The 23804-nt window shown below is 59.1% G+C and overlaps 1 protein-coding gene across 2 annotated transcripts in view; it reads left to right on the forward strand.

The window, feature by feature from the left end:
• Nucleotides 1-17614: 17614 nt before the first annotated feature.
• The window catches only part of CAMSAP1 (calmodulin regulated spectrin associated protein 1), a 59022-nt gene continuing 52832 nt past the window's right edge, over nt 17615-23804 (forward strand). For both annotated transcript variants that reach the window (XM_027051829.2, XM_027051830.2), the window contains exons 1-2: nt 17615-17770; nt 17919-18078. In XM_027051829.2, the coding sequence (XP_026907630.1) occupies nt 17919-18078 (160 nt within the window). In that variant the 5' untranslated portion in view covers nt 17615-17770. The remainder of the gene's footprint in view (nt 17771-17918; nt 18079-23804) is intronic.

Genomic DNA, 23804 nt, shown 5'->3' on the forward strand with positions numbered 1-23804 from the left:
TGCTATTGTCATAGTGTGACTTTAGCGCCGGAGAGGGGCTTGTGCGCTCCCGACAAAGCACGCCCGCCGCGCCTGTCCCGCTCCGGGCAGTCGCTGCCCCCTCGGCGTGGCGGGCTGCCCGGCCTCGCGTCTTGGGGGCAGAACGGCGGTTCCGACTGGAGCGGACGGTCTGTATGGGCCCGGCGAGTGCTCCCAGGCCTCCGAGGGCGGACCGGATGCCGGTGGGGCTGCCTTTCCTTTGTAAACGTTACTCGCGTTGCAAAAAGAAAATGGGTTAGCGCTTTGCTTTTTTTTCAATGCTGCTCGTTACTTACTGCTTGACGCATTTTTCAGATGTTTTTCTGAACTCGTTTTCTGCAGCAGCCCCACCTGCCTGGGCCCAGACCTGGGTGCGCTCGGCCGTCGGCTGCGCGGTCAGGTGCGGGCTGGGGGCCGCCTCGCTGCCCCGGGGCCTCCGCCGCTCGCCCGCCCCGCTCAGCTGAGCGCAGGTGTTGTAAGGAAATGTTTCTTTCCGCAGATCTGGGTTTTTCTCATTCTTTTGATTCAGACTTAGAACTTGTGGACAGAATAGTAAAAATTTTTACAGGTAGCGAATCTCACGTTTTCTAAGCCTGAGGCGGTCTCCACCGCGGTGCGCCTGGGGGCTCAGTCAGTTAAGCTTCCGGCTCTTGATTCCGGCTCAGGTCATGATCTCAAGCTTCGTGAATTCGAGCCCCATATAGATCTCCGCACTGACAGCACGGAGTGTGCTTGGGATTTGTTCTCTCTCTCTCTCTCAAAATAAGTAAGCAATAAAAAAAAAAAAAAAATACAGTCCCAGCTGTTCCCGAAGCACCAGGGATGTGCCTTGCACTCCATTATTTGTGCCCTGTCTTTAAAGCGACCGACTGGAAGGGTTCTTAGGCCTCGTGACTTTCTCCTCTGCCTCATGGCAAAGCAGTGAGCCACGGGGCCGTGGCCTCCGTGCCCCGGACTCCGAGCCCCACGCAAGGGGCGGTGCGCTTTGCAGTCTCCGTGTGGAAGCACATTCCTGGTCGAACCGCTCGAAGGCAACACCCCGGGGCCGGCCCTGCGGCGTGGCGGCTGTGGACCGCCTCGTGGGCCAGGCCTCAGGCCACCCTGTGCACCTTCTTTTCTGTCCACTGTGTAAGGACATTCCTCAGGAGGGAAAGCGTGTCCGACCCTGGCTCGGAGCCTGTTCTCTGACCGACACGGCCGTGTTGCCTGTTGGGGGTTGGTTTCGGTCGGGCGGCAGCAGCTCGTGGTGCCCTCCCCGGGGGGCCGATGGCCCGTCTGGGCTCCGGCTCCTGCAAGGCTTCCCTCCCTGCTTGGGGACCTGTGCTGCGGCCCCCCGGGCGTGGGGAGCTGTGGCCCTTGTGACTGATGAGGGCCTGCCCTACGCGCCTGCAGGACATCGCTGGCGTGTCACCAGTGCACGTGTACCAGTGCACGTGTGCAGACTGCGGTGCAAGGCCCTTTCCCCACTGTGGTCCGTCTTCCTGGGAGCCTCACCCCTGTCTCAGGCGTGGCCCGGTGGGTGGGAAAGGCCGAGGAGAGGCCTCAGTGCACGGCCGGTGGCGCAGGTCTCTGTCCAAGGGGAGAGGCGGCCGAACTGTTCCATCCCCCAGCCTGTCCGCGGGCGGCCATGCTGCCAGGGCAGGTGGGGGTCTGCTCGGTGCCAGCTGGACTCCTGCCCCCTCTGTAACAGACATCCCATGGTGTCTGCTTCAGTGTCTGCAACGAGAGTTTGAGAAAATACAACCTAATTCCACGCGTGGTTTGAGAATTCAAGGCGTGCCTGGGTGGCTCAGTCGGTTAAGCCTCCGACTTCGGCTCAGGTCACGATCTCGCGGTTCGTGGGTTCGAGCCCCGCGTCGGGCTCTGGGCTGATGGCTCAGAGCCTGGAACCTGCTTCCGATTCTGTGTCTCCCTCTCTCTGACCCTCCCCCGTTCATGCTCTGTCTCTCGCTTTCAAAAATAAACATTAAAAAAAAGAAAAAAGCCCACCTAATGCCGTAACAGGAGTGTGAAAAATAAAGAGAGCAATTTGAATTGGATAGAACGGACGTCTCCAGCGTGGCCATCGTGGAAGGGAAAGTGACGCCGTCGTTTCCTGCGCCCGTGAGCTGTCACTCTGCCCTCGGTGGCCTCGCGCTCAGGCCACCAGACCGAAGCAAAGGTAACGGTTTGTGACCTAAATCCTGGGGCTCCCGGGATGGGCCAGGGCTCGATGACATTCTAGACACTGCCAAGTGCAGGCTTCCTGGACCAGCTCGGCCACGTTCTGGGGCGATTCCAGGGGAGCTAGTGCAAAGGGCTGTGTGCTCAAGGCGGAGCTGGTCTCTAGGTGCGGGCAGTGCAGGGAGGGGGGAGCTCGTGATGCCTGGCGGGCCGAGGGGAGCTGGGCACCCGGTGGATGAGGCACCGCACATTTTTGGGAGGCCTGGGCTCGGGGCAGGTGTGTGGGAGGCCCGGGGTGAGAAGGACGAGAAGGAGCGCGCTGGGGGTTCCTCTTTCCCCTCTGGGCACCCCTCGCGCGTGCCCCGCCTTCTCGCAGGCTCTCGACTCCGCAGGGGGCTGTGGCAGGGGTGATGAAGCCCGATGTTTATCAAGAGGCCCCTTCCCAGTGTTAAACGTCCCCTCAAGGCTTCACCTTTAAAGCCGGTTTGGAACCGGGTGGCATTTCTGGCCAGGACGCTGGGTACTGGCCTGACCCGAGCGCGTCCTCCCTAGGAGAGAGGGCACCGAAGCCGGGGAGGGAGGCCGCTGGCCCGCGCTGGGTACAAGCCCCAGCAGCCCCCCGCAGGCCTGCACCCCAGGCTTTCCTTCCTTTGCCCGGACCAGGAACGTGGGCGCTCCCAGTTGGCGCTCAGGCCCGGGGACTCTCCCTGTTGCCTCCCATTGCCCTCGCCATCCCTTCCTGAGTGGCAGCAGGTAATGGAGGGTGTGGGGTCCACGGGCCATCGGATTGTCCCCAGAGCGGCCCTCGCCGCACACTGTCCCTCTGGGAACTGGGCGGCTGTTTTAAGTCAGATGTGGGCCCCAGGGAAGGGGAGCGTCTGCTCCGAGCAGCAGAGATCGGGTGCATCTGGAGAATGCATCCTTCTCAAGAGCGTTTGCTTCCAAAATGAAAAGGTCCCACTGAAGGGTCTCGGCCAGCAGTTCTGCCCAGCTCACTCGTGAAATGCTTCTGGATCATCAGGTGAGTGTTCCAGAAGAGCCCGGCCCTGACTGTTGCTGGGCGTCGCATCAGGGCCTCCCTGGCCCATGGCCTCCTGCCTGGTGAGGAGTCAGGGTCCACCCCATCACCCCGTTGCTGGCACCTCGGCGGTGTGGTGTGAGCACGGTGCCGGGAGCCCGTGGCGGTCTCAGAGGGGCTCCGGGAAACGTGTGGAAGCCTGGGCTGCCGGCCCCCAGGCTCCCTTCCCATCGGCCCCTGTGCCCCACCCCGCCCCACCCCCGTCTCCGGCGCTCTCCGCCCGGGACCATCCGCTCGTGTCTGTGAAGCGTGGCACGTCGGTCCTCATGGGAAGATGGGTCTCCGCCCTCCTCCAGGCACCGGGGCTTTCTGCCAAGCACTCAGTCATGGCGTGTGGTCCCCTGCCCCGGCCGGGACGTCCCTGGGACCTCCACGTGTGCCTATCCGCTGGGCCCCCGGAGCGGCCTCTGCTACCGAGCGCGGGCCCACGGGGTGGGGGTGGGGGCCCTTCCGCGCCCTGCCGCGAGGCCTTTCCGGGTCCGAGCAGGAACGTGCTTGTCTCCCTCCAACCGTCCAGCCGGGACACGGGCGCCCATGCAGTGTCCTGTGCCCGCACATCCCAGCCCTGGCCCGCGAGGACCGGCCGCAGCTGGACGACGTGACGGGATCTCTCCTGCTCGTCCCTGCCAGTTGTCACACTGGGCGCTGACGCAGGGTCGCCTCCTTGGAGGACGTGCCGGGGCGCCCGGCAGACGCCCCTTTGGGGGCGTTTTCCTAAGTTAGAGGTGCCCGGTGAGAACATGGTCCTCAGCCGCAGTCCTCGGGTCCAAACGCTGCCGTCCAGGAATCACCACCCGGGAACGCGGCCCGACGCCACCCCCCCTGCCTTCCGGGGTGAAGTCCATTTGCCCTGGATCCAGGTCCTGGGATTTGTGGGTAACCCTCAGACGAGCCGGGTCTGGGTGCTGGTGACTTTCTGATGTTTTACGTCTGTGTTGAGGAAATCATTTCCTGTATGTTTAAGGATATTACCCCCCTTTTTATTTATTTAAAATTTTTTTAACGTTTTATTTATTTTTGAGACAGAGAGTGTGAGCAGGGGAGGGGCAGAGAGAGAGGGAGACGCAGAATCCAAAGCAGGCTCCAGGCTGAGCTGTCAGCACGGAGCCTGATGTGGGGCTCCAACTCACGAACCGTGAGATCATGACCCGAGCCAAAGTCAGATGCTTAACCGACGGACGGAGCCACCCAGGCGCCCCCATTACCCCCCTTTTTAATCATTTTGAGAGAGCATGCATACACAAGCGGGGGAGGGACAGAGAGAGAGAGAATCCCAAGCAGGTTCTGAGCTGTCAGCACAGAGCCCGACGCGGGGCTCGAACCCACAAACCGTGAAATCATGACCGGAGCCGAAGTCGGACACTCAACCACCTGAACCCCACAGGCGCCCCCCTCCTTAACTTTTTACTGGAGTGAAAGGTGCCCACGGGAAGCCGCCTGAGCCCTGGTGCGAGTGCAGGGATGGGACGGCTCCCCGCTCCCTGATCAGAACACAGGCGGCACACTGCCCCCCCCTCCCGTGCGCACCCGAGAAGAACACAGGAAAGCGTGTGTCCCGAGGGCCGCAGGGATGCATTCAGGGGTTCACCATAGGTTTCGGGTCCAGAAGAGGGTCGGAAAACAAAAAGCAAAACCTTTGATCTCAAATATATTCAATTAAGACCGTCAAAACCAGGTTCTGTGATGATGCTTTTGCTTTTTTTTTTTAAGTTTTTATTTATTTATTTTTGAGGGAGAGTAGGGGCGGGCAGAGAGAGCAAGAAAGAATCCTAAGCAGACTCCACACTGTCAGTGCAGAGCCGGATGCAGGGCTCAATCCCAGGCACCGTGAGATCGTGACCTGAGCCGAAATCCAGAGTCGGATGCTTAACTGACTGAGCCACCCAGGCACCCCAAGACCCAGGAAATTTTTTTAAAAAATCATTGATTTAAACCAATATCCTCAGCTAAATCCAGCCACACAGGGCCTTCCTCACTGTCCCACTGTCCACCCATGTATGTCCCTTCTCCACATGGGACTCTGGTCCCTGGCCCCGTAATACGTTCACTCATTTGCTCTGTGTCCCCTCCTTTTTTTTTTTTTTTAAGCCATTGTTTATCGTTTAAGCCACTTTTGTTTTTAGTAATCTCTACCCCAAACATGGGGGGACTCGAACTCAGGACCCCAAGATCAAGAGTTGCGCATCCCACCAGCTGAGCCAGTCGGGCGCCCCACTTTTTGATTTCTTAGTTGAAATATGAACTTACGTGTGGACGATGCTGGACCGTGCAGCTGGGTGCGTTATCTCTGAGCCCGCCATCCAGGCCAGGACACAGGCCACGGGTCCCCAGCCCCCTCTGCTCCCTGGCAGGGTCGCTTTTGCCTGTTTTCAGCCAGTTTTCTGTTGAGGTCTGGTTCCCAGAACTCCCTTCCGCCGCACGTGACCCAGAGTTCTCAGCAGAGCCCCGTGGCCGTCCCCACACCCACGAAGCAGTCATCCACCTCCTGCCCGTGTTTCCCCGCGGCCACGGTCTGCCCGCTCTGGACAGTCCACAGGAACGGAGTCCGGGCGCTCGGTCTCCGTCTGGCTCCTGTCGCTTGGCCTCTTGGATCCGCGTCCGCCCAGGTTGTAGTGGGTCAGTGCTCCACTCCTGCTTCGGGACCCGGCACCTTTATGCCCTTTCACAGGATTTCATTGTGCGGACGCATCGTACTTTTGAAACCCTGTTATCAAAATGCCTCTGGATCGTGGTGTCCCATGTGGGGGCTTCCTTATCAGTGCGTCATGCTGAGACCTCGGGACTCGCCTGACGGGTCATTTTGCGTCTGTGACGGGCCCGCTGGTACCGGTGACATCGCGGTGGTGGGGCAGGATGGGGAGATGGGACTTCTGCAGGAGGTAGGGCCCCTGCACCACTGCCGCCCGGGTCCTTGGTGTAGGAAAGGTCACGTTTCCGTCACAGGCCTGTGAGGGCGGGCAGGCCGATTTCCCGTCCCAGCGTGTGGTCAGAGCTTGCGGGCACACTGTCCATCTGGTTTATTTTTAATGTCTTCTTTAGTTTTGAGCAGGGTGGCACAAACGGGGGAGGGGCCGGAGGATCCCAAGCAGGGCCCGTGCTGACAGCAGAGAGCCAGACACGGGGCTCGAACTCGTGAGCCGTGAGATCGTGACCTGAGCCGAAACCAAGGGTCGGCTACTTAGCCGACGGAGCCCCCCAGGCGCCCCTGTCCACCCGTTTTTACTCCAACGCTTCTGACACCTAGTATGTGGGGTCCCCTCCCCCCCAGACAACCTGTTCTCCGGCTCCCGGACACCGGCGGGAGATCCTACAATTGAGACCCCCTGGAGTTGCCCCGTGGGACTGCCCCCCTCCAGACACCAGCTACAACAGCCCCCACAACCCCCCATTTCAGTTTGCTGGAACTCTGGAAAACACTTCCCTCGCCACCACCTGTTTAACGGGTACAGGTAGCTGCCGATCGGAGGCATGCAGGCCGAGGTCTGGGAGGATGGCGGGCCCCGGACCTCCCGGCCCCGTGCAGTTGGGGCGCGCCACCCTGGACCCTGTCGGTAGGCGCTTTCCCGGAGGCCTCACTGCACTGGCGTGGTTGGCGGTGTCCTGGGCCGAGGTGCTGGACTCAGTCTCCCGTCCCCACCCGCAGCGGGGCTGGGGCTGGGGCTGGGCGGCCCCTGACCCGCGCCCGGTCTTGCGCAGCCGCAGGCCGAAGCCCTTAGACGCACCCCACTCCCCTCAGCAGCGCACAGAGCACACTTGTGTCACCCCTAAATCCAAGGGTTTTAGGAGCTGTGTGCCAAGACCCAGAGACAAAGGCCCGGTACTTTTTTATCACGTCATAGCCGGGAGTTACGATTACCCTGGACACTGCGTGGAGCATGTCACGTACATGAACGTCATCTGTCACGCGTCTATCTCCGGAGGGAGAAGCCGAGGCGACCGACCTAAGGGGCCAGGGACACAGCCCCGAGCAGGGGCCTCCCAGCTGGATGGGGGGCCAGTGTGGCGGACGGCGTCCCAGGGGGGAGGAGGCCCCGGGCCCTGGACGTGCCCTCCCGTGTCCCGTGTGGCTGGGCGGCCACGCCATCCTGAGCGTCTTGGGGAAGGCGTTGGTGACCTTGTGCATGGGAGTCCCGGGCTGCCACAAACTCAGCAGTGGAGCCCGCAGCTCCGGAGGCCAGCGGGCAGCATGGGCCTCATGGGCCACAGTCTGGGTGGGGGCAGGCTGGTCCCTCCCGGGGCCCTGGGAGCTCGGCTTCCTTGCCTTTCAGGCTCCTACACAGAGGCTTCGAGTGCTTGGCTGGTGGCCCTGCCTCCATGGCCAAGGCCAGCAGCGTCTCCCTGTGACCGGGACCCTCTTGGCCCCCTGTATGACCGCGGGCCTGGTGAGGCTGGCTGCTCACTGCCCTCCAGCGGGACTCTGGGGTCCCTCCCCCGAGGCCCCATCCCACGACCCGCTCCCGCCCCCCAAAGGCCCCGAGTTCTCACACCTTCACCTTGGGGCGACTGTGGGGGACACACCCCCGGCCCACAGAGGAACCCTGTGCCCAGGCCCACCAGGGAAACCCGGGACAGTCCCCCACCTCGAGGTCCTGAACCTAGTGCCGTCCACGAAGCCCCTCTTGCCCCGCTGGGCAGCACATCCACGGGTTCTGCCGGGTAGGACGTGGGCATCCTGGGGGGCAGGTTCAGCCCACTGCACTACTTCACTGGTGAGGAGCCCAGAGGATGCGGCCTGCCTGTCGGCTGTGTCTAGGAGCAAGGCGGGGGCAGCAGCAAGGCGGGGGGGGGGGGGGGGGGTCAGACGATCCTGAAGGCAGGCAGGAGCCCTGGAGGGCCGGGCGATGGGTCCCTGGCGGGGGGCGCCAAGGGCTCGCGGAGGGGCGGCCGTCTGCAGGCGGCCCGGGAGGCCTTGCTCGGCGGGTCCGTCAATGGATCGGTCATTCCACTCAGGCCTGCACCAGGCCCCTGGCACCCTCAGTGACACGTGGGAGGCCGCGGGCAGGGCTGAGCCGCTGCCCTGATCGAGCCCGGAGGATGTGTCTCACCACAGGCAAACTGCCATCAGAACGTCCCCGAACGCAGCCCTCCCGGGGTTTTGCTTTATTTTGACCCATTCTCAACGTTCAAAAAGAGGAAAAAGCCAAGAGGCTGGCCTATTTTGCCCCAGCAAAAATTCTTTCTTTTGTAACAAAATCTTCCTTCCCGGACACGGGATGGGAATGTGCCCGTGAACCCGTGGGCCCGACCACGGGGCGCGTGGACGCCCTAGACGGCCGCCAGGGCCCCAAGACACCCGTGTCGGCGGGACTCCCTGCCCGTTTGTGTCACAGAAAAACCGAGACGTTTTTGATGGGATCAACACGGAAAACAGAAACATGTCAGTTTAAACTTTCCGTAACGGAGGGACGGCTGCCAAGCTGAGGAGAGGTTAAGCTGGCCCTTCGCTCAGGTGGCGCCTTCGGGAAGCCAGCGCGACGTGACCGCCACCTTCACCCGTCCGTTCTGACAACGAGGCGGGAGCCAGGCTGCCCCCTCGCTTGGTGGCCTGTGCCCTGCGTCCCAGCAGCACGGGCACTTGGGGGCTTACAGACACCTCCGGGCAGAAAGTGGCGGAAGCAGGGGAGCGGGTGGAACCCGACGACGGTGGTGGTGCTTCTGCAGGGCGGGAGGGCACTGGGGCTGCGGGGGGCGGGGCTGGAGCTCGGGCCAAGGCACCTGGTGGGGTCGGGCCGCCGGCTGCTGGAAGAGAATTTGCTTCCTTCTGTCCTCGCCGGACTTCCGAGGGGCCCAGGGCAGTGACCCACGGGCTCACACTCGGAGGGGAGGGGCCCCGGGGGGGGGGATGGGAGCCGGAACCCCGCCTCGGGTCTCTCCCCACAGCCTCCCCCCAGAGCTGGCCAGGGGGGAGCAAGTCCCACCGCCCCCTCGGAGTCTGGATGGAACAAGTCACTGCTTCTGCAAACACACCCCCTCAGACGCGCACGAGCAGGTCCGGTTTGGGCCGTCGGGCAGTGTCTGCAATTGTGGCTCAGACACGGTGCGTCCCAGGCTACGCCTTCCAGCAACGTCCGGAAGCCTGTGCCAGGGGCTCCTTCACGTTGAGGAGTTATTCAGAAATGAAACCAAACCACGGAGCGGAGAGGCACCGATCCTTCCGGAGTGTGGTCGCGCTGATGCCTACACACGCAGCCCTGCCGCACCGGGCGGAGCCTCTCCTCTCTTTCCGCGCCGTGCCCTCTGACACCACCAGGTCCCCAGCCGCGGTCCAGGCCCCAGCCACCCCCTTGCCGGACCCTCCCCTGCTCCGCCCCCCTGAAGCCCACACGCGCTGTCACGCGCTCACAGAGGGGACACGGGCCTGCACCACCGGCCCCGGTGTCCGCGGGGAGAAGCCCCTCGCGGCTGCCCGGTCGTGGGGGCCATCGCAGGCCCTCCCGCTCCCACCCACCCAGACGCCTGTCCTGGGCCTCCTCCCGTCGCCGTCCCCGCACCCGCAGACCGGTGACCGGCCCCTCTCCTGCCCGGGGAGGAAGGACGCCGGCGACCGTCCGGCGTCATCGGGTTCCCCTCGCTGCACCAGTCCCAGTGTGTCTGGCACCCACTGGCTGTAGCCTCTCCCGCCCTGAAAACACAGGCGCCTCAGGGCACATGCACTGCCCGGGGCCACCGCTCCGTTTATCCGCCATCCTTTGCGGGGGGGGGGGGGGGGGGTACCTCCCTCTGCACTGCCTCTGCCAGTCCACACCCCTGCCCGTCAGGGGCCCTCAGGGCATCGCCGAGTCCCAGGCCCAGCTTCTCAGCAGATCAGCCCTCCTTGGGGATGGCTTCACCCCGGCCTCCAGGCCCGAACGCAGGACCCAGGCTGCCCGCTGCCCGGGGCGACGGATCCCATGGCGCCTCCTCTCCCCGTCACGCCCCTTCCTCCACGCCTGGCAGTGCCCTCTCTGCGCCCTCCCTGGGCCACCCGGGGAGCTTTTCCACTTGGGGTCCGGTGGGCATCTCGGACTTAATGTGTCCAAAGCTGCACCAGCCCCTGCCCCTTCCCCCGGGCTGCTGCACCCTCCCTCTGCCATCTCGGGGCAGGGTAACTTGGCCTTTAGAATTCTTAGGACCAAGTCCTCGCGCTGAGACGGAAGGGTGAATTCCCAGGACGACACAGATCACCGAAACCACCGACGAAGAAACAGATGATCTGAGCGGACCCCGAACAAGTGAAGAGGGAGAATTCTCGCTCGAACACCAGCGACGGAGGGAAGCCTGGGTCCGGAGGCTTCGATGCTCAGCCCTGCCCGACACCTACAGAGGAGTGCACAGCACCGGCTCTCCACACACTTTCCAGAAACTACGAGAGGCGAGAACACTTCCAACTCCTCTTAGGAGGCCAACGTTACCCTGACACCACGCCAGACAAAGACATCACCGCACTAGGCCCGTGTCTCAGGAACATGGACACACGACCTCCAAGGCAGCCGTGGTAAACCGGGTCCGGGAATGTGCAAGCAGACAGGTACACGGGAGCGCCACGGGCAAGACGGCCGAGTAAGGCGCCCCCCCCACCCCGGGGCCCCTGCTGACCTGCGCCAAGGGGGCATCCATTCGTAGACAAAGGTGCCTTGGTGGGGGCTGTGGGGTCCGGTGTAGCCCCAGACAGAGGAGACTGGGGAAGGCAGACTCATGCCCCGGCAGCTGACTTGCCCCAAGCTCAGGTCCTGGCCACAGACCCCACAAAAGCTCATCCCCGGGCCTCGGCTACAGCCCCGTCCGACACTGGGCCAGTAGCACCACTGGCCAAGGGGCCTGGAAGGGGTCACTCCCAGCTGTGCCTTGGTAATAGGACACAGACCTCATCCTGGCTATGGACACCGGAGGGGCCCGTGACCGGGCCCAGCCCCCGGGCAGTCCTGCAGGTACAGGGACACGGCGGGACGCACTCCCATCTGTGCCCCTGAGATACTGAGGGGGCCCTACACTCGGCTGCAGCCCCTCCGACTGGCAGGGACCAGCCCAGGCTGCCCAGGAACCTGGCGGGAGACATACCCATCTGGGCCTGCAAAGCCGGTCTGCAGACCTCGGTGGCGGCTGTGGAGCCTGGAGTGGGTGGGGACTCAGCCAGCCCATCTGGGGCCCTCCTGGTGACCTGGCCGGAGCCCTCCCAGGGATGTGGTGGGGGCACCTTCTGTGCACCTGGTAAAGAGCAGAAAACACAGACAAACAGCTTTCTCGGCATAAGGACGTGTCAGCCCCCCGGCCGTCTTGTGAACAAAACGTAAGAGCGAACGTCACCGTCGGGGCAGGAAAAGGCCTAATCGGGACCCAGAGTGAAGACTGACCTGACCCAGTTATCTTCGCAGATCTGAACCCTTCTGACACTCGGGTCCCGGGCCGTCTGGAGCCAGAACCGAGGGCGCCGATCCCTGGCGCCCTGGGACCGTCACTGGCACGCGGTCACCTCAAGAGGACTTCTGCCCCGATTCTGTGCTGTGTTCCCCACTGCGCGAGCCCCTTCGTGAATACGCACGGACCCTTAGCTTAAAAGGTCCCCGGTTTCCGGAGCGCCTGGGGGGCTCGGTGGGTTAAGTGGTTAAGCCTCTGACTCTTGGTTTTGGCTCAGGTCATGATCTCACGGTTCGTGGGTTCGAGGCCCGTGTTGGGCTCTGCGCTGACAGAGCGGAGCCTGCCTGGGATTCTCTCTCTCAAAATAAATAAATGTTGAAACAATACTTCTCCAATTTTGTTGTGTGGGGAGACACTGCTCTGGGAAAGCCCCTTTACCCGTTGCAAGTGAAACCCTTCCTCTTCCTGTGTTTTGGCTCGACGCCCACCAGGAGGCGAACCGGGTTTCGGTGACGGTCACAGCGGGCTACCCGAGGGCCCCACCGCAGCCCCAGCCCCTAACCCCGCTCCTCCCCCAACCACTGCACTAGCGGAGGGGATCCCGCCGTCCTGAGCCAGGGGCAGGTGCGTTCGCCTGCCCAAACCAGTCTTTGCAGCCTGGAAGAGGCGTGTGCTCCGTTCAGTCCTTCAGAGCCGGGCACAGGTGAGGACTTCCGGACCAACACAAGCCACGGGAGTTCGTCACCACTAACCTGCCTCAGGACACAGGCAGAACGGGCTCTTCAGGTGGGAAGGAAAGACTGCTAAGCGACAACACAGAAACAAATACAAGTGTCAACCTCACGGGTAAAGGTAAGTATTTAGTCAAATTCAGAACACCCGACACTGTGATGGGCACGTAAATCACTCCCATCTCCAGTGTAACACTTAAGACGAGGCAGTGGTACTAAAACTCACAGCAGGAATGATAATTTGTAAATGGATGCTCGATACGCAAAGGTGCAAAGTGTGATGTTAATGGCATAAAATGGGGGGGGAGAGAAGTAACAGTGTGGGGCTCTTGTACCTGACTGCTGACCGAAGGTGGGTTGTCACCTTAAAACACAGTTTTGGGGGTGCCCGGCTGGCTCAGTCGGTGGAGCGTGCGACTCCCAGTCTCGGGGCACTGAGTTCAAGCCCCACGTTGGGCATAGAGATTGCTTAAAAAAATATATAGACTGTTACATCTTCTTAACAGATAAAAAAAAAAGCATACCACTGCAAAAAATAAACCACAAACGCAGACAGCGAGAGAGGAATAAAAGCACAAAATAATACAAAATGATGAACAAAGTGGCAATTCTGAGTTCTTACCTATCAATAATTACTTTAAATGTAAATGGGTTAAGTTTTCCAAACATAGGACATATCCTGGCTGAACGGATTAAAAAACAAGATCCAACAGCCTGCTGCCTCTAAGAGACTCACTTTGGCTCTAAGGACACACAAGGGCTGAGAGTGACGAGACACGAGAAGACATGCCTTACACACGGAAAGCCAGTGATAGCAGGAGAGGCTGTGCTCATATCACATAAGACAGACTGTCCGTCACAATTGGTCACAAGAGACAGAGAAGGTCGTTGTACAGTGATAATGGGGTCAGTTCATCAAGAAGATATAACAATGGTAAATACTACATATATGTGTGTGTGTGTGTGTGTGTATACATAGAGAGAGTGTGTGTGTACCCAACAAGAACACAGAGCACCTAAATATTTGAGATAAATAGTAACAGAAATCAAGGGAAAAACAGACATCCAGTATACAGGAGAGACTTTAATGCCCCACCTTCAGCACTGGATAGAGTGTCCAGAGAGAGTCGGGAAGGAAACAGTGTATTTGAACCACACTGTAGACCAACCCTCCAGGACAGATCACATGCTGGCCTACAAAGTGAGTCTTAACATAGTGAAGGGGATTGAAATCACATCAAGTATCGTTTATGACCACCATGGCTAGAAATCAGTAACAGAAGGACAAGCAGAGAATTTACAAATACCTTGAAATTAAACAACACACACCAACAACCAATGGGTCAAAGAAGAAATAAAAAAGGAAATTAGAAAGTATCCTGAGATACACGAAACACAACATACCAAAGTTGACGGCCTGGAACAAAAGCAGTTCCAAGAGGGACGTTTATAGAGACGAATGCCTACATTAAGAAAAAAGGAAAGATCTCAAATAAACACCTTAACTTTACGCCTCAAGGAAACACAAGAAGAAAAAGCTACGCCCAACGTTAGCAGAATGAAGGAAGCAATAAAGATGATTAGAGCATAAATAAATGAAATAGGAACTGGAAAAACAATAGGAAAGAAATCAAGGAAGCTGGTGTTTTGAAAAGATAAACAAAACTGACAAACCTTTTGCTAGATTAACCAAGAAAAAAAAAAGGACTCAAATCAACAAAAGTATAAATGAAAGAGGAGACATTACAAGAGACACCACAGAAATACAAAAGATCATAAGGGACTAGTGTGGACAATTATGTGGCACAAACCAGATAGCCTAGAAGAAATGGATAAATTCCTGCAAACGTAGAGCCTACCAAACCTGAATCACGCATAGAAAATCTGGACACACCAACGGTGAGATTGAAAACGTCATCAAGGGGCGCCTGGGTGGCTCCGTCGGTTGAGCGGCCGACTTCGGCTCAGGTCATGATCTTGCTGTCCGCGAGTTCAAGCCCCGCATTGGGCTCTGTGCTGACAGCTCAGAGCCTGGAGCCTGTTTCAGATTCTGTGTCTCCCTCTCTCTGACCCTCCCCCGTTCATGCTCTGTCTCTCCCTGTCTCAAAAATGAATAAACGTTAAAAAAAAAAAAATTGAAAACGTCATCAAAAATCTCCCAACAAAGAAAAGCTCAGGACCAGATGGTTTTACTGGTGAATTCCACCCAACATTTTAAGAATTAACATCAGTCTTTCTCAAACTCTTCCAAAAATATTTAAGTACTCCCAAACAAATAATTCAATTAAAAAAATTGGCAAAGGATCTGGACATTTTTCCAAAGAGGACATATAGGGGTGCCTGGGGGGCTCAGTCAGTTAAACGTCCGACTTTGGCTCAGGTCATGATCCCACGGTTAGTGGGATCGAGCCCCGTGTCGGGCTCTGTGCTGACAGCTTGGAGCCCGGAGCCTGCTTTGGATTCTGTGTCTTCCTCTCTCTCTGCCCCTTCCCCACTCACTCTCTCAGAAATAATCATTAAAAAACGAAGAAAAAACACAAGGAAGACATATAAATGGCCAACATGTACATGAAAAGGTGCTCAACATCACTGATCATCAGGGAAATGCTAATCAAAACCACAAGGAGTTATCACCTCACCCACCCTGTCAGAATAGCTACAATCAAAAATGGAAGAGCTGACGGTGTTGGCGAGGATGTGGACAAAGGGGAACCCCGTGCACTGTGGGTGGGAATGGTGGTGCAGCCACTATGGAGAACTGTATGGAGGTTCCTCAAAAATTAAAAACAGAACCACCTTATGATCTAGCAATTCTACTGCTTGGTATTTATCCAAAGGAAACAAAACTACTAATTTGAAAAAATACCTGCACCCCCATGTTCATTACAGCATTATTCACAAGAGCCAAGACATGGAAACAGCCTGAGTGTCCATCAGTTACATTTTTATACACATATACACGTATATCTCACAGGCACGACTGAAATATACGAATACAGTCATAAAAAAGAAAATCCTGTCATTTGTGACAACACGGATAAGCCCCCAGCGCATTACGCTAAGTGAAATAAATCAGAGAAAGACAAACACTGCATGACCTCACTGACATGTGGAATCCAGAAACCAAACTCGTACAGAAACAGAGAGTAGATCTGTGGTTGGCAGGGGCTGGGAGGTGGGGGAAATGGGAAGATTTCGGTCAAAATCGTTACCAACTTAACAGTTTTAAGAGGAGTAACTTTTGGGGATGTAATGTATAGCATGCTGGCCATTCAATACTTAACTGTACCCTTGAAGGTTGCTAAGAGAGTAAATGTTAAATGTTCTCAACACACACACACACACACACACACACACACACACACGGCAACCAGGTGGGGTATGGATGTTAACTAACCTGACCGTGGTAATCATTTCACAATAGGTACCTACATATAAGTACTACGTGTGCTGTGTATACACATGTACCAAAAAATTGTCACGTGGTACAGCTTAAACTTACAGTGTTGTATGTCAACTATATCTCAGCAAAGTTACAAACAACAACGACGACAACAACAAAAAAACCCAAACCCCAAACTGATTTGCCACACTTGAAAAAAAAATTATATACTACGGCAAGGTGGGATTTGTCTCAGGAATTGTGAGGCTGGTTGAGTATCCGAAAATCAAATCAATGAAATATACCACATCAATGGGATGAATAAAAAGGCCTCACGGGATCATCCCAATAATCACAAAAAAGCACCGGACAAAACCTAACACCCTTTCATGATAAAACACTCAACAAAACAGGAATAGAGGGGAAACTCCCCAATCTGATTAATGCAGAAAAGCCACATTTGACAGGGCACTCGGCAGTGGCTGACCGGATGCTTTTCGTCTAAGCCCAGAAACAAGACTAGGATGTGACTCTACTGGAGGCTGTGGCCAGGCCGTTAGGTAAGAGGAAGAAATACACGACGCGGGGATTGAAAGGTAAGAGGTACGACTATTTTCGATCACCGAGGTCATCATCTTGTGTGTAGGAATCAGGTTTAGGGATAGGCTGAAAAACTGTCGGAATTGATAACACGTCCATCAAGGTTGCAGGATACAGGATCAATACCGAGACCCTAACAGTCACCCTTGACCCCCATTCCTTCTCTCCCGCTCCAGGGTCCACATCAGGGGGCGGTGCCCCTGCTGAATTCCGTGCCCTGCCCACCCCCTCTTCCTTGACCTCGACGGGGTCTTTCACACGCTTTCCCCACTGTGTTCACAGTCACTCTTTGGCTGCCCATCCGGGGGAAGGGGTTGGAGCTCCCAATTCTGACCGGCCAGCACCCCCCCCCCCCCCCCCCCCCGTCCCCGGCCCCTCTCCTACTCTGGCTTTGGACTAGTAGGCGTCCCTGTCGCCCACGTGCCGGGACTGCCCGGCCCCCGCCTACCCTCACCCCCCACCCCCGCGCGTCTGTCCTTGGCCGCCCCTGCCCCCGGCGCGACCTCCACCGGGGCTCTCCGCTGGGTGCTTGTGCAACGACCGCGGGCTCCACGTTCGGGCTCAGGGCGGCGGTTCCCCGCCCCGGGATCCCCACCCAGGAAGCCCTCGCCCCTGCTCTCCACGGGTCCTGGGTCTCTGGGCCTGGAGGTCTCGGGGGGAGGGGGCGGCAGAGGCGCGGGCGGGGTCGGTGCCCACCAGATCCCCCTCCCCCCGCTGCAGGCTCGGGGTCCCCGCGATGGTGGGCAGGGCGGCCCCGTCAGCAGTGCCTCTCTCCGGGAGGGGGAGACGCCGGGGTTGTGCAGGGGCCGAGGGGTCGCCTTCCCGGGGTGGCAGTCGGCCCGCCGGACGGCGGCTGGAACCTCCGGTGCGGACGGCCGGGTGCCGGGACGGAGGAGGCGCGGCCCAGACAAAGGGATGCTGCGGAACCCGTCCGGGCCTGCCCACCAGCGCCCGCCCGCTCCGCACGACCCGCGCCCGGCGCCCGGCGCGAGGGGCGGGGCCGCAGTCTGGCCCTATGCGCGTGCGGCGGTGGGCGGGGCGAGCGCGGGGCCGGGGGCGGGCCGCTCCCACTGCGCGTGCGGCAATGAGCGGGACGCGCGCGGGCCGGAGGCGGGGCCGCAGGTTGACCCACTGCGCGTGCGGTAAGGGGAGGGGCTAGCACGGGCCGGGGGCGGGGCGGAGGGCGGCACCCACCGCGCGTGCGCAGGGCCTCGGCGTTGCGCGCGCTCCCGCCGGTTGGCCGCCCCCTCAGCGGCCGCCGCCGCCGCCGCCGCCGCCGCCGCCGCCCCTGCCCCCGGCCCGCGCACGCGCCCCCCGCCCCGGCCCGCGGCCGGCCCGCGCCCCTCACCTCGCCGCCTCCCCGGCCTCCGGGCCTCCCGGCCTCCGGGCCCCCTGGCCTCCCGGCGCAGCCCCGCAGCATGCAGCAGCAGCACCCGCGGTGGCGGCGGCGGCGGCGGCTGTGAGGTGAGGCCGGGGCGGGGGCGGCCTCCCGGGGGCCGCGGTGCTCGCGGGCCCGGCCCCCTCGCGGGTCCCGGCGCAGTGAGGGGCGCGGCGCCTTTGTTGCGGCGGAGGCCGGGCGCCGCCCGCGCTGCAGCGGCCTTTTTGTGTGCAGATGGTGGACGCGGGCGGCTGCCCGGCCGGGGAGGGCTGGAGGAGGATGGAGGCCGCGCCCGACGGTGCCGTGGACATCGTGCCCCTGGACCGCTACGACTCGGCCCGCGCCAAGATCGCCGCCAACCTGCAGTGGATCTGCGCCAAGGCCTACGGCATAGGTGGGCCGGGGCGGGGGTGGGGCGGGGACCCGGGGAGGGTCGGACCGCGGGGTCGGGTCGGGGTCGGGGGCCGGGGCGGGGCCGAGGGCGGGGTCGGAGCCCGGCGCCCGAGCCGCGGGGTTGGGCGCACCGGGGGCTGGGGGCAGGGGCCGCCTTTGTGCTCAGGGTCCCGGGCCGCGGCGCTGTGCCGGTCGCCTCCGGAGCGGGCTGCGGCGGCGCGCGGTGCGGGGGCGTCTGCGGGGGTCCATCGGCAGGTGCCGCGAGGAGTGGGCGCGCTCCCCTAGCTGCCCGGGGGTGGGTGCGGGGCCGGGCGTGGAGTTAGACTCCTGGTGGGGCTGGAGTGCAGGGGTAAACCCTGGACGCCCAGCCGCTCTGGATGCGCGCCGAGCATCCGACGCGGAGTTTCCTAACGAGAAATCGGTCTTTGAACGGATTGTGCTTAATGAGCATCGTTCCTTGGGTTAATTCCCGTTCTGAAGAACTAGGTAACCTTGGTACTGAATCCAGTTCGTTAGGCCCTAATATGCTTAGTGGATTAAGACTTTCCTATTTCCAGCCCCTGGAATTTTACAGACCAAGTGATTCTCGTAGTGGCTTTATTAATATCTGGTGCTTTGTTTTGGGCACAAACTTGGGGGCTGATACTGTGTAATCTTCTGCCTTTTAATTTGAAGCCTGTTCAAAGATGGCCTTTACTCTGGTGCAAACGTGCCTGTTTCCAGAGTGACCCTGATCTGGAGAGGGCCCTTTGGGGAGGAGTTTGGTGGACCCGGTGTGAACACTTGTGGAGCAGGGGTGCCCTGTGCCAGGGTCTCACCAGGTGGCGTGGCCGGGGCCGTAGGGAGGCACCCTGCAAGTCCCAGCCATTCCATGCGTCGCCCCGTTTGAAGTTGGTTCATGGCGCGTAAGGAGAGTGCTTTCCTAGAGTTTGCGGTTGACCATTTTTGTTTATGGCTCCGTTGAAGACTGCTCGGTTTGTGTGTTGTGTGGTCCGGTCCGCTGCCACATCCGCGAATTTCGGTGCTTTTGGGGGAGGCGTGGAATTGGTACAAGTTACATAGGAAACTCTACAGTAAGAGGCGAAGAGGAACGCTGGCGTGGCCCCTTGGTATGGGGTAGTCAGGTTAAGGACAAGCAGGTGGCGTAGTCCTTAGTGTCCTCTGTTTCGTGTTGGCGGTTGGTTACGGTTCACCACCTCCGCCTCTGTCCCTCAGCTACATCGTGGAGTCCTACAGGTTCTTTCACCTTCTGACACTGCCTTCTTACCTGCGATGTTCGGAGGCTCTTCCCAGCTTCGTGCAGGGTTCTTGCTTTCCCCCCTGCGTAGTATTTCACTGGAGGCCCGTTCACTGTCCACAGGCGCTGGCCTGTCCGGTCCTTTGCTCTCGGGCACACGGTGCATTCTTGGGCGCAGCTCCTGGGGCACATGTGCGAGGTGTTGCTCCCGTATGTATTTCTGAGATTTTACGAATGGTTACGACAAGTTTCCGGTGATGAATGCTGCACGGACACGAATGCCTTTACGAAGCGCTCTCCGTTGGCTTTCCGGGTTTTTGTTGCGTTTCACTTCGGCACTCCACGTGGGATTGGTCAGCGATCTGGCAATGAATGTGCGCCTCTCAGGGTTGGTCTAGTGTTACTTCCAGTACCAGATCTCGCCTTAATACTTGTCGACTCATCAGGTAATTAACTCAAAAACTCGTGTTAAAATGGGCCTTACGGTTTTGAAATCGTTAAAGGTGGGTATTTATAGAACGTGAGTGCGGGGAAGGAGAGTAGGTGCTGTCTGAGCATCTAGGACTGTTGTACGTTGCCCATCGGTCACCATCCTGGGGCAGCAGTGTGCTCATCGAACTCTGACTTTGGGAGGTCTGGTTTCCATTCAGTTTCCCTAAAGGAGAAAGTTTTTCCATTCTGTACGTCGATTCAGAAGGGGAGCAGGTGCAGTTTTTTTTCTAGTTGAGAGTCTCTTTAAATTTACAAATCTGGGAGATCCTAATTCGCATGATCGAGAAGACTCACCTTGGCTGAGCTGAAGCGATTTCATGTATGTCATTGGTGTGGAGGTTACAGCCTGGGTGGAAGATTCGGTGTTACCGGCACACAGTCTGGTCTTTGAGGACAGCAGAAAGGTGGAGGGGGGGATTTTGATAGGACGGTATAGGCCCCCCCCCCACCCCCCCCGCAAAGTTCCTTTCCTAATCCAGGGGCCTATTCTTTGTTTCTTCTTTTGGACGTTTCCCTGTGTGTCTCCAGTTTAGTTTCCAGCTAATTAGACATGGTTCTTTCAATCAGCAGCTTTAATGGTGAATCAGCGTTGGGGGTGGGTATGACGATGAAAATGGCTTCAGTATTTCACTTGTGTAGTTGTCGTTAAGCACCTAAATGAAACTGACCGGCGCTTTCCCTTTGTGTGGGGATTGAAAGCGAGCAGGCTGGCTAGGTGAGGTGCACGGGGGCGCCCTTCCTGTTTTGTGTTGGCCTTTTGGGACTCTCGGTGTCTCCTGGGGTATCCTCTGGGCCAGTGCCTGCCATTTGTAGTAAGTGGGGAGGCTCAGGAGAGTCACCTTGGCCAGGCCTGTGGTGGCACGTTTCAGTCCGGGAAGGTTTCCTCCGGCTTCCGTCTCTGTTTGCTGCCACCAGGACCGTGGGCCACCTTGTACTTTTAATTTTAGATTTTGCTCCTCCGTTTTTGGGGCAACGGTTGTTTCACTGACGACGCTTAATTATTTCTTCTTTTTAAGAAATAATATATTGGATGTGTTGGGAGTTATTCATTTAAAAGTGTCTGCAAGAGGGGTGCCTGGGGGGCCCAGTCAGTTAAGCGTCTGACTTCGGCTCAGGTCATGATCTCATGGTTCGTGAGTTGGAGCCCCACATCAGGCTCCGTGCTGACAGTTCAACCTGGAGCCTGCTTTGGATTCTGTGTCTCCCTCTCTCTCTGCCCGTCCCTTGCTCATGCTGTGTCTCTCAAAAATAAATAAATGTTAATAAAGAAAACAAATAAAAGTGTCTGCAAGAAAGAGTAGAATCTGGGGTGCCTGGCAGGGTCATGAGTTCAAGACCCACCCTGGGCCTAGACTTTACTTTAAAGAAAAAACAAGTGTACAACCTGTGCAGCTGGAATGTTTTGCGCTGTCTTTCTGGGTGAGAGCTGTAACACGCTAGCAGTTTGAAGGAGTGGCTCACGGCACTTCCTCTCCTACAGAGTGGGGGGGCCTGCTGCGCTCCTGCCTGTTGATTTTAGCCTACGACCCTAGAAACCTAGGGGCATCTAGGCCTTGGTTTCGGGGGTAAGGGGAGGGTGGTAGTTTCGGTTACCTCCAGAGGGAAAAACCAGCAGGGAAAGTGCTAGACGGCATTCTGCTGTTGGTGGACCTGTTGCTACGTAGCCGAGTGGTGGTGACTTACCCTCGAGGAGCCCTGGAAGCTGAGCCGAGGCCAACCACAGCTCCCCACTCCACCACCTGAACCGGGCAGGGCCGTAGGGGCCGCCACGGTCAGCCTTCTTTTTTATGGGCAGCACACTGGGGTGGAGACAGGCTACGGGCCCTCTAGAGCCCACTGTTGGCGGGGAGTTGACACTCTTTTCCCCTCACTCTTGCGTGGGAGTAATCACACAACTGACCCGAGTGCATGTCGTGCGATGGGTGGTCACATGGGACGCTCTGGCCGGCACAGCCGTGAGGGCCGTCAGCAGTGCAGCCGCCGTGGCCTCCCCGCCCGGGCCGCGAGGAGAGCCTTGTTGATACTGGGAGCAATGTCTCTTTGTTGTCACCTCCCGGCTCACCACCTGGCTTTGTGGCAGTGACCTTCGGTTAAGATGAGTCGTGTGCGCGGGACCCCTCTCCAGGCCCCACAACCAGAAATGGAGTGCGGCTGCCGGTCTTGTCCCTGGGCCAACGGGAGAGCCTGGGCCGTGTCAGTCTTGGTGCGGAGGCCCTCATCCGTGAGCAGATGGTCGTTTTTCACTTGGTGATTCACCCGGATTACTGCGTTACGAGTTTAGAGTGTAGTTTTTAATAGTCTTTTGTTCTTGGCGAGGGGTTGGGTGCTTCTGAGACGGAGGTGATGCGTCCTAGGTGCACCTGCTGGGTCGACTAGATACCGAGGGGGCCGCCGCTTGGCCTTCTGGTGTGACTTTCCCTCTGCTTGGGGGCGCCGAGAACTGCCTGGTGTGTGTGAGCTCAGGGGTCACCGTTGTCCGGTTTAATGCCATGTCTGCAGCACTCGGCTACTCGTCACACACAGACCAGCTGAAGTAGAGGGATGCGGTCTGTATTCTGCCGTGGTGGCCGGAGCACGGATGAGTTTCTATTTGTCAAGCTGCGTCCGTGTGCACGTGCCTTCTCTCCTGTCCCGGCGCCACTGTCTGAATGTTAATCAGAGAACTGACCCCCATCTTGAAGTTCGCACTGCCCTCATCTTTTAAATTTGAGCGACCCTCGAGGTGGTTGGCCACTGTTGTGTTGCCGCATGTTAAACTTGCGCTCATGTTCTTCCAAGAATCCTGGAATGTGTATGTTTTTTATCTCACTTAGCCTCCTACCGGCTCATAGATTTCTCTTGCTGTTGAGTTTTCTGTGGCCGTAGTGCTGTTGCGGGTACCAGCGTTCTTTTTCACTTTCTAGCTGAACTGCCTTTTGAAAAAGTCAGACGGCTTTCATTTTTCATCTGAATGTGACCAGGATGGAGCCAACGTGACGTTCGCTGAGCCGGTGACAGCCACGTAGCTGTCCCGCGTGTCATTGGCGCGCTGCGTGACGTGCAGGGCTTGGCGCTGTGGTGCCGTCCCCTCGCTCGCTCGAAGCCACGGGCGCGGTTGAGCTACGTGAGCGGAAGCGAACTCAAGCCGCGTGGTGTCACCACGACAGCCGTCTGCAGGCCGGCTGTGGAGTAGCAGGCGGGTGGATGGGGACCGGGCGCCGGGGCTGCGGGCGGCGGTGGGGGGGCGGCGTGGGGCCAGAGGCTCTGAAGGGTGGGTGAGGTGTGGGACCGCTCCAGGAGTGCAGGGGTGGCTGGCTGGCTGGGTTCTGTGCGGGCCAAGAAATGCTCGGCGGAGTGAGTAACGTCCCGATAGGATTTGCGGACGAGATAGTAGTGATTAGTTTAGAGGACCGTCTGGGCAGCGTGGCGGTGGCGTTCCGGGCCTGCTGGGGATTTCTTTGTGACGTGTGCCTGGGAGGGTTTCTGTGTAGGGGCGTGGGGCGATGAGAGACGGAGCCTGGAGGGGTTCCTCAGCGGGTGGGTGTGGGTGGGGACTGTCATCAGGTGGAGGAGTCGCTGCGAGGTGCGTTCCGGACAGTCGCGTGCGCTGGAGGGCTTGCTTCGCGTGGGTCTCTCCCGGCCCTGGAGGTGCAAGTCCCGGATCCTGCTGCCCGCGGGGCTGGTGTCCAGTGAGGCCGCCTCCCGGTGTGTAGAGGGCTGTCTTCTCGCTGTGTCCTCACCGAGCTCTCTGGAGCCTCCTGATAAGGCCACCTACCCTGCTTGGGAGGGTTCCGCCTTCACAGCGCCCTCACCTCCCAGAGGCCTCGTCTCCGCTGCCGACACCCTGGGGGCTGCGTCTCCGAGGTGCCCAGGCCTTGTGTGTCTTGTCTGCAGGGGAAAGGAGAGCGGGGATGCGCCGACAGGTGTGAGGGGAGCAGAGCTCCCGAGACCGCTTGGCTGACACAGGGGAAGGAGGCAGGAGTAGTCAGTCCTTCGTCCACGGAGCTTTTCTGCTTTCA

This window comes from Acinonyx jubatus, chromosome D4, assembly GCF_027475565.1.
Source record: "Acinonyx jubatus isolate Ajub_Pintada_27869175 chromosome D4, VMU_Ajub_asm_v1.0, whole genome shotgun sequence".
Taxonomy (NCBI): Eukaryota; Metazoa; Chordata; class Mammalia; order Carnivora; family Felidae; genus Acinonyx; species Acinonyx jubatus.